At 33.1% G+C, this 25,861-nt stretch overlaps 1 protein-coding gene across 2 annotated transcripts in view; it reads right to left on the minus strand.

Moving 5' to 3' along the window:
* Positions 1 to 1,919: 1,919 nt before the first annotated feature.
* LOC136028224 (uncharacterized) overlaps positions 1,920 to 25,861 on the minus strand; it is a 43,680-nt gene continuing 19,738 nt past the window's right edge. For both annotated transcript variants that reach the window (XM_065705947.1, XM_065705948.1), the window contains 9 exons: positions 22,449 to 22,703; positions 17,373 to 18,027; positions 15,891 to 16,156; positions 14,943 to 15,140; positions 11,878 to 11,955; positions 9,263 to 9,359; positions 6,486 to 6,620; positions 4,664 to 4,799; positions 1,920 to 2,195 (listed from right to left, as the gene is read on the minus strand). In XM_065705947.1, the coding sequence (XP_065562019.1) occupies positions 2,062 to 2,195; positions 4,664 to 4,799; positions 6,486 to 6,620; positions 9,263 to 9,359; positions 11,878 to 11,955; positions 14,943 to 15,140; positions 15,891 to 16,156; positions 17,373 to 18,027; positions 22,449 to 22,703 (1,954 nt within the window). In that variant the 3' untranslated portion in view covers positions 1,920 to 2,061. The remainder of the gene's footprint in view (positions 2,196 to 4,663; positions 4,800 to 6,485; positions 6,621 to 9,262; positions 9,360 to 11,877; positions 11,956 to 14,942; positions 15,141 to 15,890; positions 16,157 to 17,372; positions 18,028 to 22,448; positions 22,704 to 25,861) is intronic.

The following is a 25,861-nucleotide window of genomic DNA, read 5'->3' on the forward strand; positions in this document are numbered from 1 at the left end:
AACATCCTCCAGTGGCGCTAATTCACTTTTTTTTTAATGTATTTTCTGATATCTAAAGGGGCAAATTCGCCGTGTTTTCAAATTTTCTATGGAAATACCGAAAAAAAAAAGTATTTTCAAATTTTGTGGGGTAAATAAATCTTGAGTCCCTTCCCTCAATTGACGCCTTTTTCAAAATCCTCATTGAAAATGGTACTCGTGATTCTGTCTGCACGAAATATACGTCAGAATGAATTTTTGTGGGCTTTGTGGACAGTTGTGTGCTATTCTACCCTGTAAATAGTTTTAATACATCGTATTTTCCATAGAAAGGATAATTTTGAAGAAAAAACAGACAGAAAGAAGAGTAGATAGGTAATTAAAGTTGCTATAAATTTGAGTGGAAAGGATAATTATGTCACCGAGAGGAAAGGAGGTGGAATTAAAAACAAGGATAAGAGGGAGGTGATATTTATACTTATATTTTATCATAAATTTTTGGAAAAATGACTGGGCAGTGTTCTGTTAATGTTCACTGATACCTATGGTGTTTATTGAATTGAATCTTTTCAGAAAAATCCTTAGTGCATGGAAGAAAAAATACTTACCTACTATTTATTGAGGAAACGTCTACACACGGTCTTCCTACGTGCTTTGCACTGTGGATGTCTGGGCCCCTCCTGCGCCCGGAGGAAAATTTTTATTAGCCCCCCTCCCTGACTCCAACAAAATATTTTAGGAAAAATGTTAACAAAATTTTTATTTGCTAACAAAATTATTTTCAATCTTCTAATCTATCACATTTATTCCAAGGGTAGCTTGTAGGTTTCAAAAAATGAATTTATATAAGAAGATTAAATTTTTTACATTATTTTCACACTGCTTTTAAAAAGTAAACGGTTTCAAGCCAGGTTTGAAACAAACTTTTTTTTTTGCGTAAATTTGCCTTTTCTTATTATTATTTTTTTGTTTGTCCAGAAAAACCTTTCTTGCAATTTCATTGACCAAATTTGGCTATTTTCTTTGGTTTAGGGAGGATCAGAGATAAGTCGGAAGACATTATGTGTATCTAGCTCAGAAGAATATTATTTATGGCAGAAATGGTATGACGCCGAAGGTTTTGCCAAGGTTCAGTGAGGAAATTTCTTCAAAACTTCGGGAACGGCTTTATGGTTCGAGTTCAAATTTTCTGGTACTTTTGAGAAAAGGAAGGGAAAGGGTAGACCAGGGAAATTAAAATTAAGTGCCGGGAGTAGGTGGGCTTAATGGTTGTTTTTTTTTTTTAGCTCCAAGACAGACCAATTAATGGTTTCACCCTATATACTACCATGAGACGTATAATTTCTGCAGGCCTTAAAGTAGTTTTGATTGAAATGGCCTAAAGCCACTTTTCGCATGCTAAAGGAAACCTTATCCTTTTCTTTTCCCTGATCCGATATCTAAAGGATTCCTTGGCTTGTTCATTCTATATATTATAGCTGATGTAAAAGAAGGAAAATTTAAGGAGGAAATTCTCTGTGCTTTTACCTCTGTATTTGGCCACGTATACATCAACGAGAAAATCCTTGCTGCTACATTTAACAACTTTTGTATTTTCTAATGTTTAACTAAGAGCTGTGACCGGCTTAAAACACGATCAATATAGGTGTTCTTTCCCCTCTTTCAAAAATTGGGTTACAAGATAAAACAGACACTTGTTCAACAGAACAAAAAAAAATACGAAGTTATTGCAACTAGAACTAGCGTAGTACGATAGGATGATGGTCAAATGCCTCCATTGGAATGTATCTTACTATTTATAAGGTCTAACTTACTGATATTTTTTCCATCATTGGGGGATCTAGACTTGAACACGTATACTACAATGTAAAAAATGTAAAAATGAACATATTTATATATATATATATATATTAAAATAAGCATAAATAAGTATAAATATATGTGAATACATGTATACACACGCAAAAACAAACTCGCTCGCGCAAATGCTCGGAAGACTCACGAAGGATCTTCATATACGTTGTCAACATGTACTAAGTATGGCATTAAGAGCAGTTTACACTTTGTCTCCACCATCGTGTTTTAAATCGATTGAGTGAAATCCCTGTAATCGTTGCCAAGTGTTTCCAATATATCATTGACTATGCGAACTAATTCTCTTAGAGAGCTATGGAGAGTCAGTGACCCAAATTTGTTATCAATTCGGATAAAAAAGTCTGTAAGATAAAGATACATAAATTAGGGATTGATGAAGAAAAAACTGTCAGTCATGTTCTTACACACCAGCTTGATTTACAGCAGTTTTGAAAGTTTAAACAAAACCTAAAATGTTGGATTTTTCAAAAAATGTACAATAATACGGTTTTCAAGAAAAGGAAATCATTAGAAAGAGAAACAGTAATTTCCTGAAAATGTCAAGTTTTATCGCTATATTTCGTTGCTATTGTTTTTGCAGGATAGTTTCACAAAGCTTAGGTTTTGCTATGATACTGTTCAGTATCTGAATTGTGATTGATAACAAGTTATTGTTGTACTTCTGTTACTACTGCTAAATTTCAAAAACCCAGGATACCCTTTTATTCCCAACAATTTTCACGTTCGGTCTTTTTTTGAAATGAAGTAATTCTGAAATAATTATAACTTTTCCGTTCACAAAAAAGTCCGAGATTTGCAAATTCTCGCAAAACACTATAGATTAACGTACGATATTGCATTACTTGAATCTTCTAAAGAGTTATCAAGAGTTAAGATGATATACTCATTAAACTAACCGATTCTATAGTTGAATTATTAGGAGAAGAATAGGGCTGGGGGAGGGTTGAAACTTTTTCGCACGTCTCGGGAGAGAAAGGAGGAGGAGAGGGAAATTCAAACTAAAATTGAGGAAAGATTGTATGCAAATTTTAGCTCCAATCCAGACAAAATAAACGTCTTTGTACTTTAAGATACTATGGTGATCATAATTCATGGACGATGAAGTACCCGGAAAAATTTTAAAACATTAGTTCCACCAAGATGTCAAAATAGTGTTTCTGCATCATCTCATGACCGGCTAAGAGCATTAAAAGGAAACTTCAAGGGTACTTTGAAGAAGTAAGTGGACATTGAATTATGGTATATTGTTAACTGAATTCCTCATTTAATTAAGACCCATGCGATTGAGCCCTTGTTCAACTGAACCTCTTTTTAATTTAACTTTCATTCAACCACTACATTTTAAATTTGACTCAACCATACGTAACTCAACCCCTGTTTTGAGTCCCATTTAAATCAACCTCTATTTAACTCAACCCCCATTTAAATCAAGTCCTATTTGACTCAACTCAAGGCTTAAGAAAAAGTTCAAACTAGCCCTGATAGAACCTCAAAATTTACTTCTCGGTAAATATTATGGTTAGTTCATTTTAAAATATACAAATCAGTTCGTGGAATTTGGGTTTTGGCTCCAAAATTAGAAATAAATTTTTCTGTAGTCGGGCTTAAATTTTTACAGGCTGCTGTATATAGTCTAGAAAAACTCAAAAAATTATTCTTGTTCTGACCAATGGTTTGTGTAGCGCAGATACGGATCTTCTGATTCTCTTCCTTCGACCGGGAGCTCAAACCGTGGTTGGGGCAAATCACCCGACGGTTCCCGTGTTTTCCCTCCGATTTTTCCAGGTATCTATTTAGAGCCGGGTCGACTCTGGCTGAGCTTGTCACACTGCTGACCCCCTTTTCAATGCAAGTAACCAGGAGCTAAACCCTTTTCCTCAGCTAGGACCGGCTAGGAACACAATAGCAAAGCAGAATTTGAATAAAACTGAGAAGTATAGGGAAGAAATCGAAGTTTTACAGACTTCAAAATTTCTACCACAAAAAAGGCTCTAGAAGAAGAATACAACGGTAGCGATTAATATACTCAGAAGCAACTTTGAATAAAGAAGACTTTATTTGGAACTTTCGGGCGAAGTATACTGTCTTGCATCGAAACCAGTGAGCAATTGGTGCACCCCTTTATGGAGTGGCGGAATTAAACTCTAATTTTGGGAGCCTAGGCTGGTTACCCATTTCAACACCCCCACGAAGTTCCAGTGACCCGCTAGTGCCGGAGAACAAAAGAACTTCTTTTACTTTTGCGCGGCTGTATAGGACACTTCCAAATGTCGTCCAGCCACCTATTTTTGCACCTCCCAGTTCGTCATATAACGTACGTTGCTCTTGAAACATGGATTCTCTGCCATGCCTTGAGTTTGGTCTGATTTTATTCCTCTGGTAGAATGTCCAAGATTACAGAAGACGTTCCCTGTTGTGGCAAGAGACTGTTATTCCTTTGGTATTTTCAAACGCCTGGTGGTTGATTTATTTTGTTAAAGGTTAATTGCATTTTGTAAATAGTAGCATGTGTATATTTCTTTATATTTAGATTTCTTTTTTTTTATTCTGAAGCAGTAAAACAATTTTTACAAAATTAAAAACGCGGCAATTACGCTGCTGCAGGCATCCTAGCTTAAATAAATAAGCAAAGTATTAAAAAAAGACTGGTAAAATCCTTCATTTTTGCAGTCGAAATAAAAATGCTCTGGCTTTTCTAACTGGCTTATTTACTCGAAGCAAAATACAGGTTTCGAAGCATATGATGTTAAAAGTGCACATAAAATAAAATATTCTTAAACAAGACACATAAAAAATATGGTCTACTCACCTTCAGAAAAGGTTCTCAAAGCCATTTGGTGTGCCTGATCCCAAAGATCCAAGGAAGCTTGTAACAATCCTACATTATAATGGTTTCTCATTAAAGTTGTGTGAATTGATGCCGGAACCATAACCATTTGAGAAGACTAAAAAGGAATGTTAATGTATCGACTCTTCATTGAAATACAAAAAAAAAATTATTATACAGGTCGTAATTTTTCAATTATCAGAAGGGTTCATTGGACTGATCTTTTCTCCTTCCCTTCCTCGTCTTAACAGGTAAACATGTGAATATAATTTTTACTTCAACAAAAAGGTATTTTACACGAAGGGCTCATCAGTTGTATTGCATGTTTACTCCAAGTATTCTTCTAGACTAATGGAAACGACCTCTCTCCTCCGCATTCATTCGAAGGATAGACTTCATTTATTCTTTTAGGGATTTTTTATCATGATACAAATGTTTTTGGGATCTTCAAAATTATAAAGACACCATCTACCATTTTACATAGAGTTAATAATAAATACGATAGAGCCGTTGATTATATTCGGTGTATCTGATTAAAAAATGTAGAATATGCACGTAATCCATTTTGGAAACCGATAGATACAAAGATATCCGGCTTTTGAATGAACAAAATCTTTTTTGGTTCTTAGGTGTGATAGATATAACTCACACACGGCAAACAGAATGGACATTTGCACAGCAAAGGACTCAGACAAAAGAACATGGACAAAAGGGAAACTACGCAATAGATTACAAACCCATCATTATGACGTTTAAACCAAAAGATATGCTAACTAGCTTTGCACTCTTTGGCGGCCTTCCTTCAGTCGCTAGGGCCTTCACTCTTTACCAATAATAGGCTCGGGACAACGGCCATACTACTACTACTACTACTACTAACAACTCACCGCAGCACCAAGGTGCCTGAGGCCATCAAAGCTATGCATGCTCCTCAATCCTAATCTATTCAAGGCCTCCCACTATAATCTCTCCTAGGAAAGTTCCCATTTCCCTTAAATATATCTTTACGACATCCTCCCAACCCAACCACGGACGACCTGCTTTCCATTTAGCCCTAGACGGTTGGCCGAAATGGACAATCTTTGACCCTCTGTCATCTTCCATCCGCAGAACCTGCAAAGAGGGATTGAACTATACTTTTCGTAAAAGCCTACTATTTGAAATATGGTCAGTCTACTTTGATGCCCAAAATAATCCCTAGGTAATTTTTCTGGAAAACATCAAGCAAATCTTCAACCGTTTTTCGGAGTGCCCGTGCCTCAGGACCATGTTTGACCACAGTCATCACTGAAGCTATCAATATTATAATATTGGTTCGTAGACTTATCTTCCTATTCTTCCAACTTTTATCAACTATGAAAAAAACACCAACGGCCAGGGGTCCTCCATAATAAGGGCCTCGATCTTTTGACCCTTGCAATGGCCCTAAGTCAAGTCTGAACTGTGCACGTTTTTTTGCCTGATCATGTTTACATTGGAATGTTTCCAACTATACAATTCTTTGCCGAAATACCTATATTACAAGTTTTAAAGCTCGTCAAAACAGGAAAAAAATAATTATTTTCAAATTGTAAGATTAAGATGAAAATGATTATAATTATCAAATTTGTCTGTAAAAGGTAAGGCCGGGTGTACAGACCAGAATATACATATACCTTCTAAATTTGATAACCTGTATTGTGAATGCATTTTCCACATAACTGCAAATGTTAATAGGAATTCGCCAGGATTAAAGTTTACATAGCAAACAACGCCTTGGAAAATTTTGTCAAGAGAGCTCTATCAATTTAAAAGCCAAACTCACATGTATTGAATCCTTATTCTGGCTTTCAGGCAGAAAACCACCACTTGATGGAAGGCTACCACTTGGTGATGAATTAGAGGAAATGGAATTTACACAGCCAGTGGGCACCTCTACTGAAGGAAGTGGAACCATTTTCTGAAAACAAAAGTTTTTGCAATTAAAACTTGAAGAAATACAACATTGACCATGGCGATAATTTATGTTTACCTTTCTCACTACATAACAAAAAGTGTCTTTGGAACAGAGAAAGAAAAAAAAAACAGAAGAAATCGTCAACGGAATGACAAAGTGAGTGTAGAGTGATAAGCAAGCATTAAATGGATGTAAGAACCATCGCTCTCTTTTAGATTTTTTTTTTTTTAATCATATGAACATTTATCCGATCAAGAGTTTAATGCTTTGAAAAGAATCTTCCTTAAGGTTTTCACCGAAATCGAGTTTTCGATACCCCGGTCGATGATCTTTTGGATCTAAAATTGGAGCAGTAGCTCGCTAATTTTGGGACCTAGATGTATTTATAGTCAGGATAGAAGAGGACTTTTTTAGTGAAGACACGGAAAGGTATATCTAAAACCTAGGATGGGAACTTTTTCAATTTTTTTCTACTGAACGTATTTTTCAAATATAAAGGACACTTATGAGCCCTAATCTTTCTGGTTGGTGTAACAACTCTGAGGATCGGGACCACTTTTCTTATGCATCGATCATCGCAGCAAAATTTCGATTTAACCACCTACAATTAGTTAGACTTTTCAATGTCAAAGCCCTCCCTGACATTTTGTATATTGCTCAGTTTTGTAAGCTGTTTCCTAAATTTGACTATCTGAAATTTCTGTCTGTTTTATTCTAATCACGAAATATTTGGTTGCCACCTTGGGATCAATAATCTCCATTGATCGGGAAATTTAAACTCGTTGGCCCTGATCTTGAAATTTCCAAGCTAATTTCTAAGCAAAACCAAAAACTTAGTTTTTCACGTAATGATTGGCACAAAGTTTTAAATTCAATAGTTCTTCTTTTGTGTGTCTTGTCAAGACCGTTTTTAGTTTATTAATATTTAAACTTGTGGTCGTTTTCATGTCTTATTCTTAGCGTTACATGTCATTATGTCCACAGTTAAAGCAGTGGTTGGTGCCACGTTCATTTGCTTATTTTGTTTTCCTTTTTCTTTACTCTATCTTATACATTGTGAATGGTGGGCGTTCAGTAAATAAATAAATATTTGTTTTGTTCTTATAAACTTACATTTTTGACTCTTAGGGAGAGGGATGAGGCTACAGGGGGCAAACATTTGTCCCATGTTTTCTTTCATCTACATCACTGACTAATGTTTCCATAGTTTTTACAGCTACCGATCCCACTAGTGCCCAACTGCCCATCAAATGTACCATCATGTTATCTACATTACTTTATTGATTTTCTGAGCATTGAAATTAGCAACCAGCATCCCTGGCTTTAGATCGACAGGGGTACCGAAGAACCGCCTTTAGTTTTACGTTTTTTTTAATGCGTTTAATGGCTCATTACAAGAATTTTATTTCCTGACTTGGTGAGGAGGATAGAGCAACAAAAGATCTAAAGCCGAATTGGTCAGTCATAAAGCTATTGGACTAAAGGGACTAGAACACAATTGTTTATACAGATATTTGTATTTTTTATTTCTTGATTTCTGATTTTATTTGATTTTAGTTTTATCTTTGTTTTCTTAGCGTTGAAAATGTCTTGTTTCATGTAGACAAAACATCTGCGTCGCTTTAGTTTTGTCTTTTCCTTCTACTGGCCATAGTCCCATTTGTTTTTTCATTGTGAAATTTCTCTTTTTCTTTGTTTTAGCAACATCAAAAATCTTTGAAAAAACTTCTCAAAACAACATCAACAAACATCTAAAAAAGCAGGCAACATAAGACTATTTCAAAAAAAGAGATATTCTCTTGTCAGTTGCAATAAAAATAAATCACTTTTTGGAAGTATTATTTCTATAGCAAAGGATAATAAAAAATTGCGTAATAAAACTTGTTAAATCAAAATCAAATGAAGAGCAATTTTATGAAACATTAAAAAAGACTTGGAAATAAACAGTAAGGTGATCAGCAAAGAAGCTGAAGAAGGGAAAACACAACGAAAACAGGTTTATAAAAAGATCACAATGAAACATAAAATGATAGAAAGAAATATGGAATAAGATATTACGATGGAGCAACCGTATGAATAACAACAAGGGACGAGAAATTGCACACAAAGTAAGAGAGAAACAGATAAAAATATAGGGAGGATAAAGAGAAAAAAACAGTAGAATAAAGTAAAAGGTAGAATAGGAGAAACTTTTGAAAACTTGAATTTGCGTTAACAACCCAAAATTAGCTTCATGGGTGAAGCTCGTAAGAGAGTCCATCTTTTCGCGTTAATTCATTAGGTGAATTGCCGAATATTGATGCCCTCGGGCCTTCCAATTCAGAGGATCGAAAATAGAACCTCAAAGGTGAGTTCGAGCTTATATTGGCACAGTACATTTGGATTGCGTAAATGGAAGACAACCCGCGCTGGTTATTTGATGAACAGCCTCGAAACTTGTAAGATGTTGCTCCTTCATTTGGAACGGCCTCCCGGGGGAAGTTGTTATTAATGACTCATTTATTGATTCTTCTATAGGATATTCAGCAGAAACTGTTCAATAGAGAAGTCTTCGATAAAATGTTGACTAGTGGCATATCATGTCCTAAGTTTTTAGTAACCTGCGCTATGAATTTTATCGTAAATAAAAAGAAAAAAAATCTTACTTTCTTAAAATATTCGTTTAGGATCCTAGCGTGCTCCTTGATCTCTGAATGCTTTGACTTGTACAGCTTCAATTGCAGTATTGCTTGTGCTTTCATACTGAAATGAAATGAAGAATGTAAATACGTGAAATGGATATAATTAAATGTTCAAATAAACAACAATTTCTTCTAGATTAACTGAAGGTAAGGGAAAACAATTTTAGTTCTTAAAAAATACTTTTGTGTTGACTTTATACAATGTGCGTAAATGTGTTGTTCTTGTGTTCATTCCATGGGCACCAGTTTTCTAAAGTTTTCTACTTGAAGGGAGGAACAAAATTTTGAGAAAAGCTAAGTTTGGCAAAGGGTTGTTTTGGTCATAAGAATTTCAATTTTTTAAAAATTTGGCAGTTCATTTATCTTTCTTCTTCCTGGAGTAAGGTAGGGAGACTTAATCCCAGCTTTATCATCTCTCTAGGTTTCCATGCATTTTATCTGCCTTTTTAATTTTTTAAATCGAGTACTTTAAGCGTTGTTTTAATAAAACTTCAGTAAAGATATAGAAAATAAGAACAGAGTCTTATTGGAAAATATTTTACAGAACATAATAATAATTTAATTCTGATCCACAATAAACCGCTGAAAAAATTAGAGCAAGTAATTATCAAAAGAAAAGAGAGTAAAATGAAAGCTTCTGACATCGAAAGATTTCAGAGACCGATATTTTGTCGACATCCAAACGTTTATAGTCCAAGAAAATAATATTAAATTTTAAATCATGCTTTTGAGTTTATGCAAGGATTGTGGTGTTGACAGAGTTGTACTCGGTTTTGTTGAGCTATTTCATAAGCTGCGTATGTACAATTTCAAAAGACGGTAAAGGTCTAGAACTGGGTCTTCTTCAGAAAAAGATGTGTTAAAATACAAAGAGAGACACTTTTAGTTGGCTAATTCTATGCTCATATTCATAATTTGATTCATTTTTTACGTCATCCCCGACCCCTCCCTCTAGTGGTGTCATAGAGCCTTAGGCTGTATAAAGAAACCAATAAAAAGGATGGAATTCTTACTTTATACTAAGCAGCAAGTACCAATGAATCATATTTCCGTGTATGTCCCAATTTTATAAACCTTTACCCAAAAATGTTTAACGTTAAATCAGATACAGAAATTAATTGTGGACAATTAAAAGCCCTTTTGCCCATACATTGCTATGAATTTGTACCACTGATTATAAAAGATAGATTGAAAGAATTAGACAAACAATATAATCGTAATATAGATAAATTTATGTAAATAAACTCAAAATATTATATTAATTTCTAAAGAAGACTAATCGTATACAAATTAAATAAGAAAAATAATTTTGACCAGAATCAGTGAAAAAGATCCACAAACTGCACACAATTCAGGAACTATTTCTTTAATCACCTTAAATTCCATTATATAGGCATGAAAGGAGGGTTTCTTGTGATACGCCTGCTAGTGATGAATTCAAAGTTTGGTTGAGGGTTCCGGGGTATCCCAGTGTAGATGCCACCCCTTCTGCTCCCTGTCCACATCATGCTTGAATTACTCAAGAGTTTGAGATTGGATTGTTTGGTTGCTTAAGGAGTGACAAAGTGTAAAAACACAGTCGGAAAAGAAGGGGCAGTGTTGTCTATGGCTGGTAGTTTGTTGGGCAATTTTCTGGGAATATCCCAAGGTTTTCTGGTTGGGGCTAATACGAAGAAGGCCTGAGCTAGGGTTAATTTGCAGAGGATTAAAAGTTGTGATGGCACCACCCCTTTTCTTTCAATAAACAAGTATTAGAATTTTGAAGGCCCAAGCCTCTTATGGTGAAGGAGGATCCTCATATTTAATGCCATTTTGGTTGCGTGCCGCTGGACACTTTGAAGGAGTTGTTTTTGTCTCCCTTGAGTATTCCAATAGTAAAGATTTATATTCCATGTAAAATATACTATTTTATGTCCAGACTCCAGCTGTAAATTACAACAAAAGACAAGATATTCCCGAGCCATATTTATTATATTAGTCAGATTTTTTTAGAGTGACCTAGCTTTCATAAAAATACTTGTCTGTATTTGATAATTACAAGTAATTAGCAATATTTACTTATATGTTTTAAATACATTTTTAAATCTTTAAAAATACAAAGCAAATTTCAAAATGTAATTTGATAAACGGATCAAACTAAATCTAACCTAGAGCATGTTAGTGAAATTGACGTCTCATCTTGAGGCATTAAACAAGCAGGAGTATAGAAAAGTAACATACAAAAAAACTTGCACAAGGACCGTAGATCTTGGACCAAAACCAGGCCAAAGCAAACAAAACAAAAAGTCTAAAAGCCCTTTCTTCAGTAATAGTGAAAACGGAACTGAATACAAAAAGCCGATATTGAAGGACAAGTCAAATTTTCAAATGGAAATTTATTTTATATAGGTCTATTTTATATATCTGTTTTTGTTCATTTGCCTTTTCAATATTACAGAATTTTTTTTTATTATTTGGCAAAGACCAGGGACCATAGGGAAAAAGATTTCTTTAGGACATGAGAGCAAAGCTTTTTTACTAAAATTATTGCTGCATTTGCATTTCTGAAAATCTAATTTCTACTAAACAATAAAATATACCTTAAAATCAGGAGTACAGTTAGAATTTCTCTATGAGGTGAACTGTAGTCTCGGGGTTGAAACTTTCGAGAAGTATGCCTAAAAATATCAGAAATATAGAAAAAAATAGATTTAACCACTTTAAACAATTCTTTAATGAATTATCTAATCACCGTGAATAAAAGATTCATAAATCATAAACTGTTGGTTTGGTTTGGAACGGGGTTCAATAGCATGGCTTTGTAAGCTCAGCCAGAGTTAACCCAGCTTAAATGGGTACTTTGAGATATCTGACGGAAAACATGTCGGATGATTTGACGGAAAGTGTCGGATGATTTGCCACTAACCGCGCATTGCATCCCCGGCCAAATGCACTTTCTGACGGAAAGTGTCGGATGATTTGCCACTAACCGCGCATTGCATCCCCGGCCAAATGCACTTTCTGACGGAAAGTGTCGGATGATTTGCCACTAACCGCGCATTGCATCCACGGCCAAATGCATTGAATCAGGAGATCAGTACCTGCGAAACACAGACCATGGTCAACTCTTTTTTCTTTTCTCTATAGATAAGATACAAGTACCTTTTTCTATGGGTAAGATAATTAGCCTCTTTGAGTTTAAAGAAGTCTCTTTGAGGTAAAAACTTTAAATAATTCTTTAATTTATTGTTCTCTGTAGTGAGTAGGGGAGAAGAAAAACATAACCTATTTAAAAAAAATTCAATCTAGTCAAAATAAAACAGACCTCAATCTTTTGACCTTATTATTTTATAGACGAGGCAAAACTCTTTATTATTTTTGAAAGTATTTCAGTAGTCCCTGTAATTATACTTCTTTTAAATTTCTGTTAACAGAAATTAGTTTTTATTTCCAATATTATTTTACCCTGGCATAGCTTAACCCTGGCTCCGAAGACGTAAATAATTCTTTTCAAAAAATTTAATGAAAGAGAATTATTTTTATGTATTTGAAGATCAAATTTTTAGGTGTGACAAAAGAGAGCTTAATTAATTATAGCAACTACCAAAACTATTATTTCTAAATTGATGAATATGTTGCTTTATTTAAAAGAGTGGAAAAAAGTAATACGTGTTCTATATCATGGCTGGTCTAAGACCAAATTTGAACAGCACTAATAGCATGAAAGATTCATTAACAGAGTTACAAGAAAGCAAAGCAAAGCTAGTTAGTAAGATAGACAATAAATAAGAGGAAATTCATAAAATGCTAACAAAATACAAAATAAATGAAACTTCTTTCTCAGTTTCCATTGATATCTAGTAGAAATTCTAGATTTTCTATTAAAAATTGTTAAGACCTCTCTCATAGAACTGTATTTTTCTCAGTGCACATCAGTTGAGTGATTATCTGCAGTTCTGGCATTATTGGGGTTCTTTCGATTTAAATGACTTAAAACTCAAACAGAGAGTTCTTTCTTAACACTTTTTCTAATGGTCTACCAGGTTCTTGCGGAACGTTTCAGCAGGTGGATAATTTAGCAATACCATTTGAATAAACTCCTGCTCCTGATATTGGACATTACATTTAATTATCCAGAAATCCATTGTTTCATTTTTCATGTTGAAAAATTCGCAATATTTGTAGGATAAAAAAAATACCTTGGATTTGAGAATCTAGAAAGAACAAGGTTGAAGATATAAATCTGTTTCAAGTTTCGAGGCTAGTTATGATAGATAGATAGATAATTTTTTTGATATATATGTTGATATATAGATAATGATAGATACAATTATTACATTAAAAATGAAAACTAGCACTGACATTGTTACATTTTTTAGCACTTACAATGTTAGAACGTCACAGTACAAAAATAAAAACTAAGAGAAGGTCATAAAAAAAAAGAAAAAAAAAGGCTGGAGTGCTGACAAAAAAAAAAAAAAAAAAACCAAGCCAAAGCAAGTACAAGCCTACAGCATTAACATAAATATTAAAAAAAAATGAACAAAAATAATTCCCTGCAACATATTAAACACAAATCACCTAATTATTTGTTATTTATTTAAACATATGAAAACCCGTCATAGCTTTAATACTTGCACCCAATAATTTTGACAAATTTCAACTTTGCGATTATATTTTACAATTTTTTAATAATGATTTTTCTTTTTCTTTATTCCTCTGATTCTTCTTTTTTATTTGTTTTAAAGTTGTTTTCTAAATGTTAAACATGAAAAAAACAAAAAATATATTTGTTCATTTTCAGGATAAAATCTAAGTCAAATTTGCTATAGCAAGATTTGTGCCTCTATTAATTACTAATTGGCACTCGACTATTCTTGGCAATGAGTCAGTTGTATGGGTAGTCATTCTGTGCAATAAATAAGAATTTCCCATAAATAAAATTAATTCAACAAGTCAGGGGCGACCACTGACCTTATACTTACTTTTAGCAAAGATGCTGATAATGAACAATACAGTTAGTACAAGGTACCTTGCAGCACTTGCTATAGTCAAGCATTACCTACCGGGCCTCCAAAGTCTGCTGTGCCTAACCAGGGCTAGCCAACAGTCACTACAAAGTCACTTATCTACTTTGAAGTTCTATTAAAACAAAATATATACATATATATATATATATATATATATATATATATATATATATATATATGTATATATATATATATATGTATATATATATATATATATATATATATATATATATATATATATATATATATATATATATATATATAAATATATATATATATATATACATATATATATATATATATATATATATATATATATATATATATATATATATATATATATATATATATATATATATACACACACATATATATATATATACATATATATATATATACATATATATATATATATATATATATATATATATATATATATATATATATATATATATATATATATATATATATATATATATATATATATATATTATAGCAGTAATAGTAATGGAATTTGATCTAAATGATGACAAAACTTTAAAGACAACACTAACCAACCATCGGAGGGATAAACCCCTTTCTGGTAGAATTAGAAACAATTAGGAAGAAAAAAAATTAAAGCCTGAAATACTTACTTAATTAGGGTATTAGCTTCACTGTACATATTTTGGCTTCCTTTATTGGGTTGCTTGCCATCTGAATCCATTGAAGCCCCCGCCAGAACAAAAAACATGGCTGCCTTCAAATAAAATATATATTGAAACACTATATCATGTTCTCTAACAGCTATATTCTTCAGACGCTTTGCTTCGTTTAGGCAGTCATTATGATTCCTGTAATTGAAAAAATAATAATAAGAGAACAAAATATAAAAAAATAAATAACTTCGAAGACCACACTGCCTTTCCATGACGAAAGTAAAAGAGTTCAAAATAGGGATGATACCTTTTTATTGACTGTGAATAGATATAAAATTATTTAACTGGATATTTCGAACACATATACAGTGTTCATCATCAGCAGTAAAACTAGTTTTTATAAATTTTATATCTATTTACTTTCAATAAAAAGGTATCATCCCTATTTTGAACTGTTTTACTTTCGTCATAAAAAAATAAACAAAACGTAACCACTTAAGGGGATACCTTCCCTTAAAAAAATCACCTTATCTCGTTCATTACAAACATTTTTAGTCTGCGGGGCCAAAATATTTTGAGCGGGTTCGAGGTCTTGCCATAGTTTTCAGAGCTTGGATAAGAGATCTGAATAAACAACTTGAAATTACATGCTGGCATCTACTTTTTCAAAAGTATTAGAAAAACTACTGGTGTCTCTCGTTTTGTACCAGAGACAGGGCGGTTTATTTTTTATGAAACTTATGTCACTAGAAAGTTTAAATTTTACTTGTTCAATGAAACAGAGCAGAGTTTTCTTTTTAAAGTTCATGAAAGGGTGATTCCAAAAATTTTTTATTTTACCCTTTTACCTACTTTTATCATCACTTGAATCTCACGATAAAAACCTGCTGGACCTTTCTTATCCTCACCTTAAATTTGGATTTAGATTTTCCAAAGTATTTTTACCTTTCATCAGGCTTGGCACCAGTCTCCATTCTTATTCTTTCATAATTGCTGAGAAAAAACCTGGGCGAATGTTGCAAATTCTGAAATTCTTCCTGGTCAGAGGCAACAACACGTAAACTCTGATAGCCACTTTCGACCGTTGCACCAGATTGAGACCGCCCTGTTGCTTGGTCAATATCAACATCAAGATAAGGAAGTTCGTTTTCCGATCGCTCGTAATCTGTCTCCAGGCCGTTGTGAACTGACGAATTTGAGTGGGTGATCGACTGAAATTTAAAGTTTCTTAAATTAAAAGAACTAAATTCATTTCCTTGAATTACATTAATTTATACGTTAACTTTTTCTCCCTCTTCTTACATGTTTGAATCTCTTTTAAGAATTTAAAACTTTATAAACTAGAAGACTTTTCTTCATTTTCTAGGCTTTATTTAATCAGTTATTTAATCAATTATTTAATCAATTTCAATTTAATTAATTATCTTTATTTAATCAATTCCTCATTATTTAATCAGATTAAATTTTTACGCTGCACAGCTTTGATCATACCTTAAGCCAATTGTAGCAGTAGTTCCGGATTATTAAATTTCCGCAAGGTTTAGATAATCTTTCCTGGACTTGGATAAATAAAACTGACTTGACTCACGAGGACCTTCCATACAGCATCTCGGAAAATATATAGGATGAAATGGGAGTTAACATGTTGCAATTAATTGTAAATTTCCAAAAAAAGTCTATTGAAAAATCTTCTGGTGTCATTCAAAGTTTCCAAAATATAAACCTATGCCTTAATGATTTCAGAACCTCCTATTTTTTTTAGTATTTTCAATAGTGATCAGACATTGTCAAAATAATTTGTCAGCCAAGAGTTACGTAGGAAAATACCAGAAACCATGTTCTTCCTATCACACTTCCTAGTCGTGTGAATGTTGTCAGTAAAAAGACATGGTTTGTAGCGCCAATGCACAGCAGCTTTCAGAGTTAAAAAAGTTTTAATTTACCCAACTAGTTGATGTACTGGAAATTTCTCGGGAATTAAATCAAAACACTCATAAGAAATTCTGATAGAAAACTAGAAATATGATTATAGAAACTTAAAAATACTTTTTTAAGTATTTAATTATTTAATTAAAATTTAATTATTTAATTAAAAGTTTAATTATTTAAACTTTTTTCTTTAATAGTATAAACAGCATTTAAGAATAAAATCCTTAGAAACACCTTAACTTGGGATATAGGCTGCAAAAGATGATTTTCACCCCCATTTCTTTTCTCAAATTGACCAAAGAAACCCTTCAAAAAAAAATGTCGGAATAGCGAATTAACATTGCCCATTCTCCTCTTCAAAGGGCTGACCTGTGCGCATCAACGAAAGCTCCGATGATGTCTAGCCCAACCAACCAATTAACCCCCCTCGAAATAAATCAATTTCGTTTTGAAATAATGGACCATATCATTTAAAGAAGTACTAAGTAAAAATGGTACCTGACTAGGCAAGTAAAGACTATTCCTTTCATCTACAGAATTATTCGAATTTACTCGTTTTCGTTTCTCTTCCTTTCTGTGAATTGAGAATTCACCACCATTTTCATTCATCTCTGTATCTGCATTCAAATCCCTTGCCCAGCTTTTGGCACAGTCAGAACGATTTGTGTTTTGGTCAAACAAAGGTCTCTCACAATCTTTGACAACTTGATTAACATCTTTATCAATTGCAGTTTTCTGGATAGTGGGTAGTCTTCGAATTAACAACAGGTTCAAACTACACTTAACCACGGGAACTTGAGTGGGTACATTCTCGTTGCCTTTTGTTTGTACACATTGTTCGTGGTACCCGTCAGTACTCTTTCCCACGTCATGGTTCTCTTTTTCATTTGCTTGCTCTATTTCTTGTTTAGAAGTCGGTTTCCCCTTATTTTGGAACACATGGCGAATTGATCTTATTTTGTTTCTGTCCATTGTCCACTCATTTCCACTAAGCGGGTGAACCATATTCATTTTTCTTGTCTTTACATTTTTTAATGTTTGGCTTCTGGATTTTGAGTTATTACTTGGGTCGAGGTTGGCGGTTGGCGGTCCTATTGTTGGCGGTTCATTGGCAAACGGCATTTTGGTTTCAGAACCTTTTGAGTCCGGACTCCTACGAAAGAAAATTCATGAATTAGTATTTGGAAGTCAAAAGAATCTTGTTCATGGAGGAGTGGGACAGGAAGGGCTCGAATTAGCCCCAAAATAAGCGTTTTCAGCAAAAGTCAAAGTGGAATATTTTAACTAAATTATTGTGTTTTTAAAATGTATCTTGTTGGGTCAGGTATGATTAGAAGCAGGTACATCCACATCAGGAGTTTCAGTCTTTGTCCCAATCTAAAGACTGTGTGATCTTCCTATAGTTAAAAGCATTTGGGTCCACTAGTTTTTGAATGACTAAAATTAGACCTTTCCTCCCCCTCTTTCATATTACGACCCCTCAAAATAAATTACTATGTGCCTCCTTTTTAGAAGTATCTGCATTAAAAACTATATATATAATTTTCCCTTTTCTTGCTCGCAGAAATAGTTAGAAATTAAAACTTCTAATATCAAATTTTTTGTCGTAACTTCGAGACATAAGAAGGGCAATGATCATCAATAAAAGCATAGAAAGACACGTATTTTTTTATCTTTAACTCACTGCTCGCATATACCTTGTAACCATAAGAAAAGATAGAATAACAGTGATCCTAGTCACAAAATGGTTTAAAGTGACAGAATCAACCAAAAACTTTAAAGAAAGAAGATAAAATCTTAACATGATGCTGTGGGGTTAGAAAATTTCAGTGGAGGATTTTTTAAATGCTACTTCTAGGAATGAACACAATGATGACACCAATTTATAATTTTTCTGAAGATACGGAGCTCAGTCACCGAATTAAAACTTATCAAATAACTGATTGCCTTAATAATTATGCTTCAAGTTATATTGATTTTTTTTAGAAATTAATATTTATTGTTTAATTACTAACAATTATTTAACATCAATGCAATAATATTAGTTTTATCGACATCAGGCAAAACGATAAAATTAAATTAACTTGGTCTTTCTTTGACCATAAGATTCGAGCAATCAACATGAATCTAATTTTGTCAGCATTAGCTTTATTCGTCACCAAAATTTTCAAGGATCGAAAAAGAGTCCCCCGGGAGCATTGGCATAGCTAAAAATTTATTCTAGGGGGAGGGCGGTAATGGAAAGTCGCAGCACGGTCTCAATTTTTAGTAATCCAGTTTAGGATTTATCTATTTTTTGGTGAGGTCGACTAACTTTGGAGGTTATCAAGCAATGTAATGAGAGGTGCATAAGTGACACCTTGTTCTAATGATGTTATTCTTCTGCTTTTTAGCATTTAAAAAAAAGCTTCTTATTCTAATTAAACGGCCCTTGTTTTTCATGAGTTTTTCTCCTGCCTGTTTTTCACGGCCCTTGTTTTTCTTCAAACCGTTAAATTTTAGCGTAAAGAGCAAGATAATGAGGAAAGGCCAACCTCTCTGTATACGAAATGACTTATGTTCGTCCTGAGTTTCAATAATGCTCCTTATTTTCAGTAAAAAAAAAGTTTGTTTTTATTTCTGATCGTTTTTCAAATAATGCCGGTAAACCGTGCTCCTCCTTCATTAACAATTCCTTACCTTGACGGGAAATTCCCCCCATGGAAATTTTCTCCCATGTAAAATACTCTCCCCCGTAAAATTCCCCTCTGACGATTCCACCCTTTCTGAAAAATATTATACGTAAGCAATAGGCAAATTTTATAACTTACAATCCCTTTCCAGGGGGTTGCAGGGGGCCATATTATCCCTAAAGGCACAGATATTGAATCTTGGAGAAAAAACAGGCTCGGGAGGGGGCTAGCTGCCCTCCAATCTGTTTGGTTTAAAAGAGCACTACAACTTTTGATTTCCGATCAAACAAGCCATCTCCCGATCTTCTAGGGACAATTGTTCGATACGATCACCCCTAGGGAAAGCACAAAAAAAAAATAAACACGCATCTGCGTTCTTTCTTCTGGCCAAAAAAAAAAAAAAAAAATGCATAATTCCACATTTTCATGTATAGGAACTTGGAACCTCTTCAGTAGGGTTCTCTAATAAGCTGAAACTAATGGTGGTTAAAGTTTTTTTTTACTACTTTCAAAAGAGCTATTTATTTTAATTAAACGGCCTTTGTGATTCAGGGGTCATTCTTAAAGAATTGGAAAAAAAACTTAACTTTAGACTGAATTCAATAAATCTTTTATAAAAAACATAATTGAAACATAGCTTAGCGGTCACTCTTTATACTTTCTTCCTTTATAAAAATGTTAACAATAATCAGCTTACTCTTATCCCTGTTTACTTATGCGGTACAGAAATAAGAATCCCAGGATGCAGGCAATAACAAATTATTCATATATTGCATATATCATATATTGCACAATGGTATTTATTTTGTAATCTTTGACTTAATCTATATGGTAATAAACATCGTTTTAATCAGGTAATAGGTACCTTACTTTTCATGAATTACAAAGTACTGAAAAATAGAAACGTACTAAAGTATTAAAACCTTATTTTACCGAAATCTTCTATATATTAGCTTTTAAAAAAAGTTTTTTTTTCAGGAAATGCTTTAACAATTGAGATAATGCTTGGTAGACTGGTCGTTTTCGGTCATGACAAATTTTTATTTTCAATACAGGCAATTTATCTAGGACGGGGAAAAGGTTCTGAAGGGTTGGCATTTCCCACCCGTACCCACTGCCAGCTACGCCTATACCCAGGGAGAAACAAATGCCCTCCCGCATTAAATTTATGTGCATTATTATACACATGCAGTTTTATTCGTACATATGTGCTTATCAGGTGTTCCAAAACTGTTTGTTTACCGCAGACATAATAGCACCATCTGTTATGCAAATGATAAAAATAATATTAAAAAAGAAAAATAACTTCACACAGTAGAAAACAACCAAACAATATTTAGAAACTTGTAATACAAAATGTTTTTCTTTGCTTTACTGGCAACTATTCTAGTTGCGTATATTTTCTATTTATTATGCATAAATTCCAATATTGACTGATAAGCTAATTTATTAAAACAGTATTTCTCAAGTAGGTTTGTTCAAAAGTAATAATCAACATTATTTCATAGTTGTTGCATTTTGAATTTTTGAATTAAAATCAATTTGGTGGAAATGAGTAAAAACTTGAGTGCCATGGCTAAATAGAGTAAAGTCAAGGCAGATGACAGAAGCCACCTGCCTTTTAGCTCTTTATGCTCAAGTTTTCTAAATATGCTAAAGTCTTCTTTATGCTAGAAGACTTTATGCTAAAGTCTTCTGCCTTTAGCATTCAGACTTTACGAATGCTTAAACTGAATTACTTTAAGAGTCAAACTTTACGCTAAAGTTTGACTCTTTCTCTTAACTGTATTTTTTAAAACAGCAAAAAACTTTAGCGTAAAGAGCGGGGCGTTGAGGAGGAAAAGACCCTTTCATATACGGAGTAAGTTTGTTACTAAAAAAAATATGCAAATTTCGAATTAAGTTTGACTCTTTCTCTTAACTGTACTTCTTAAAACAGTAAAAAACTTTAGCATAAAGAGCGGGGCGTTGATGAGGAAGCAGCCCTTTTCATATACGGAGTAATTTCTGTTCGTTTTAAGTAATAATGTCGCTCCTTACTTTCATTTAAAAAAAACTTTTTTTTATATAATAATAAAAGAAATTAACGTTTTAAATTGAAACAGTTACAAACTAATTTTAGGACTTTTCTGTTGATCATGAATATAAAATAAGAGGATAAGATATTTCATGAATACCAAACATATAAAAAAAAGTCTCTTTAATGTTTTCCAAAGGCTAATTAAAAAAAGAATATTAATTTTAAGGAATTTCAGTAGAAAGAAAATAACCTATTGACGAAGTAATCTAATAATCATCTAGGCGCTTTTTAAAATTTCTGAAATTTCAGAAATGAAATTTTTTCTTTTTCTGTTCTAGGTTACGTGTTTTTCATTATGATTATTTAGAAGATTAAACAGCAAGCATTTTGCCTGTAAGTTAAACATATTATCAGAAAAAATTCCAAATGATATACAAAATAGCTGCAATAAGGAAACATTAAACAACCACAGCAAGAAGGTGGGAAAAAGTATATAACAAAAGTAGCTCAAGAAGCGGTATGCCACCATAGGGTGAAGTTAAAACATCTATGTGGGTGGTTTTAGGGGAAGAAATCGTAATAGAAACCTTTTCTGATGATGTGGAAGAACAACAAAACAGACCTCACGAAAGCTTATGTTATCTGTATCCTATATCGTTTTGATTAAGGATTCAAAAAAATCAGCGTTAAAATCCCCAAATTTGGCCCAAAACATGTAATAAAAGTGACCAATAAAAATTGCGGGCAATGCGAAAAAGTTATGACTGCTTCAAACTTTGTGAAAAATACTAATAGAAGCACATATATTTTACGTAAAGGACCAGAGGATTTCTTAGATATATCCATAGTGTTATTATTTATTAATAAATGAATTAAGCTTACCCAAGCGGAGAAAGAGGTTTGTGCGTCTTGAATTGATTGACAATCTGAAAAATGTCAATCGGTGAAAGAGGTCGAGATGGTAGCATATCTATCTCTAAAGATCTTTTCTGGTGGGGTGCTTCACGTCTGGATTCATGACGACTAGGTCTATCTATACTAACTGGGGGACGAATTGGTAGACCATGTCCCCTTGTGTGACTAAGGTCAATTTCTACCTTGGTGTTTGATACGGTGGGCTTATCTTCGATGAGGTTTCTATAATATAAACTTTGATAACATATTAATAGCATAATTACATACATATTAATAAAAGAACTAAATAATAATTCATTCTTAAATACAAAGTTGTTGCTTCTAAAAATATTGTTGCTCGAAAGTGTGACCATTTTATTAGCTTAACATTTTGTACAGAAGAACTAATCAGGTTTCAAGAAGATAGCTTATAGGTTCTTCGTGTGACACAAATTTGTATGATGCATTATCACAACTTAATTTGGCCTTAAAACAATTATATTGGAAGAAGGGAGGTCTTAATACAAAGTTGTTATGCTTAAGCCACAGAGGAACAAAATTTTTCTTGTAAAAATATTGGGGCTCAAAAGTGCCACCATTTTATTGGCTTAACATTTTGTACAGAAGAACTAATCAGGTTTCGAGTCCTATAAGTTCTTCGTGTGACACAACTTTTTTGATGAATTATCACAGCTTAATTTAGTTTTAAAACCAATTGGAAGGGAGGGAGGGAGAGATTTTTTTATATCTAAATAAAAATTTAAAAAACAGATGACTTGGGTGAATGCTGTAAGAAATCATGAGGGAAATAGTAGGCAAAAAAATAGGTAGTTTCTCCCAAAATAGTAGGCAAAAAATAATTTGTGTTAAAACTAGGAAAAATTCACGCGAGTTAATCATCAAGAAATCAATGTGTTTGTCGAAACCTTTAAAAAGAAAGAAAGAAGCAAATTACTCTTATTTTAGTTAAGATAAAGTTATGCTTTAATTTTCAGAGCTTTGTTTAGAAGAAGGGGGAACTAATTAAAATTATTATGTTTCAGTACGAAATAAAGGATACGTAATAATCAAGCCCGTATAAAGGATTTGGATATGGAAAATTTGGAGTAAATGATGAACTAACACTTTCTTTTTGGCATTTTTGAATACCTTATAACAAAATTCTTGCGGTATGAAAATTACTGGCCATGTAAAATTTCAATTTGAATTTAAACTAGGTCAAGTTTTAATTTATTTCGTGCTTAATTGACCATGTTATCTAGTGTCTTATGTCGAAACTAAAAGAGCTTAAAAATACCTAGTGATTTTGATCTCAATAGACTATGCTGATTATTCTACAAGTATTACGTAAAAAGCTGTAAACTGTAACCTTAATTTTTTTTTTAATTTGAAAGGAGGATGAAATTCGTAATACCCAGCAATTTGCTTATAGTGACCATTCAAAGACGTAGAGCTACTTGTACTGATGAGGAATTATATAATTCAATCTGTAGTCGATTTGACGGCAGTGACAAAAGGAATGTTTAAATACTTCTTGGGGTTAGAGCGTACCAAAATATAAACTTCAAAACTACTAATAGATTTTATTCATTTACTCTTTGAAGGCACCTAAAAAAAGTATACCATTCAGAAATTTGCTTTTTCGTAAATTTATATTTTTTTTATTTGAGTCCTTTATGAAAGGTCAATATTGATTACTCATTCAATTAGGGTCTTAGAAAAAAGTCACAAATTATTCAGTCATTGTGTTTAAGACATATTTTTATGTCTTATTCTGCCTTTTTATTTATCATTTTTAAAGAAATTAATTAACGATGAACCGAGATTGAATAATAAAAAAAAAATTTTTGACAAAATTTCTAGTTAAAATCAAGTAATTGCCGGTATCAAGTCATGGCTAATTGTAGAAAAAGCCAAGACATATAGTCTTATTTGTCTTGAGCAGAGCAAAAAAAAAAAAACTACCAGAAATATAAAGAACAATGAACTAAAAGTTAAAAGAAACAGATATTAAACCTAATAAGAAATGAAACTAATGATGAACTTATAATTTACCGAAAATAAAACTGATGGCGAGAGAGAGAGGGGAAGGAGGCTGAAGCCCAGTAACACCCTTCAATCTAGATTTGTGTTTTTGGATGTTTCGTTCGAGGGCGGTTACAAAAAAAAACTTTACAAAAACCCATCACAATTTGTTAATTTCCATATTTGTAGCTTTACGAGCCGTATTTAAGTTTTGGACGACGGGGGGGGGGGTTGATCTGAAGCCCAGTAAATCCTTCACGATGGATGTGGCCTTGAGTTTTTATTTGATTAAATAAAAAAATGTAAGTAATTTTTTAAATGAAATTAAGGAGCAACATTAAAACTTAAAACGAACAGAAATTACTCCGTATATGAAAGGGGCTTTTCCTCATCAACGTCTCGCTCTTTACGCTAAAGTTTGACTCTTTCTCTTAACTCTATTTTTCAAAGAGTAAGAAACTTTAGCGTAAAGAGCGAGGCGTTGAGGAGGAATAGCCCGTTTCGTATACGGAGTAATTTCTGTTCGTTATAAGTTTTAATGTTGCTCCTTACTCTCATTTAAAAAAACTTGTTTTTCTTATTTAATTTCTGTACGTTTTTGAATTAATGCATGTTTTGATCTTGGCTCTCCGCACATAAATAATTAAATGCTAAAAAATCCTGCGCCCCCATCATTGAAATTCTCTTCCCCCATGAGAAGTTTCTCCATGGAAATATCCTCCCACGTAACCCCCTCTCCTCAACTTTCCCCTTTAAACCAAAAAAATCCCCCTGAAAACGTCTGTACACTTCCCAGTAACCATTACTATATGTAAACACAGGTCAAAGTTTGTAACTTGCAGCCCCTCCCACGGGGACTGCGGGGGAGTAAGTCGTCCTTAAAGACATAGCTACTATGTTTTTCGACTATGGTGAATAAAATTGCTATCTCAGAATTTTGATCCGGTGACTTTTGGGAAAAAATGAGCGTGGGAGGGGGCCTAGGTGCCCTCCAATTTTTGGTCACTTAAAAAGGGCACTAGAACTTTTAATTTCCGTTAGAATGAGCCCTCTTGCGATATTCTAGGACCACTCAGTCGATACGATCACCCCTGGGAAAAAAAAACAAATAAACACTCATCCGTGATCTGTCTTCTGGCAAAAATGCGAAATTCCACATTTTTGTAGATAGGAGCTTGAAACTTCTACAGTCAGGTTCTCTGACACGCTGAATCTGATGGTGTGATTTTCGTTAAGATTGTATGACTTTTAGGGGGTGTTTCCCCCTATTTTCTAAAATGAGTCAATGTTTCTTAGGCTCGTAACGTTTGATAGGTATAACTGATCTTGATGAAACTTGTATATTTAAAATCAGCTTTAAAATGAAATTCTTTTGA

This window comes from Artemia franciscana, chromosome 6 (genome assembly GCF_032884065.1).
Source record: "Artemia franciscana chromosome 6, ASM3288406v1, whole genome shotgun sequence".
NCBI lineage: Eukaryota > Metazoa > Arthropoda > Branchiopoda > Anostraca > Artemiidae > Artemia > Artemia franciscana.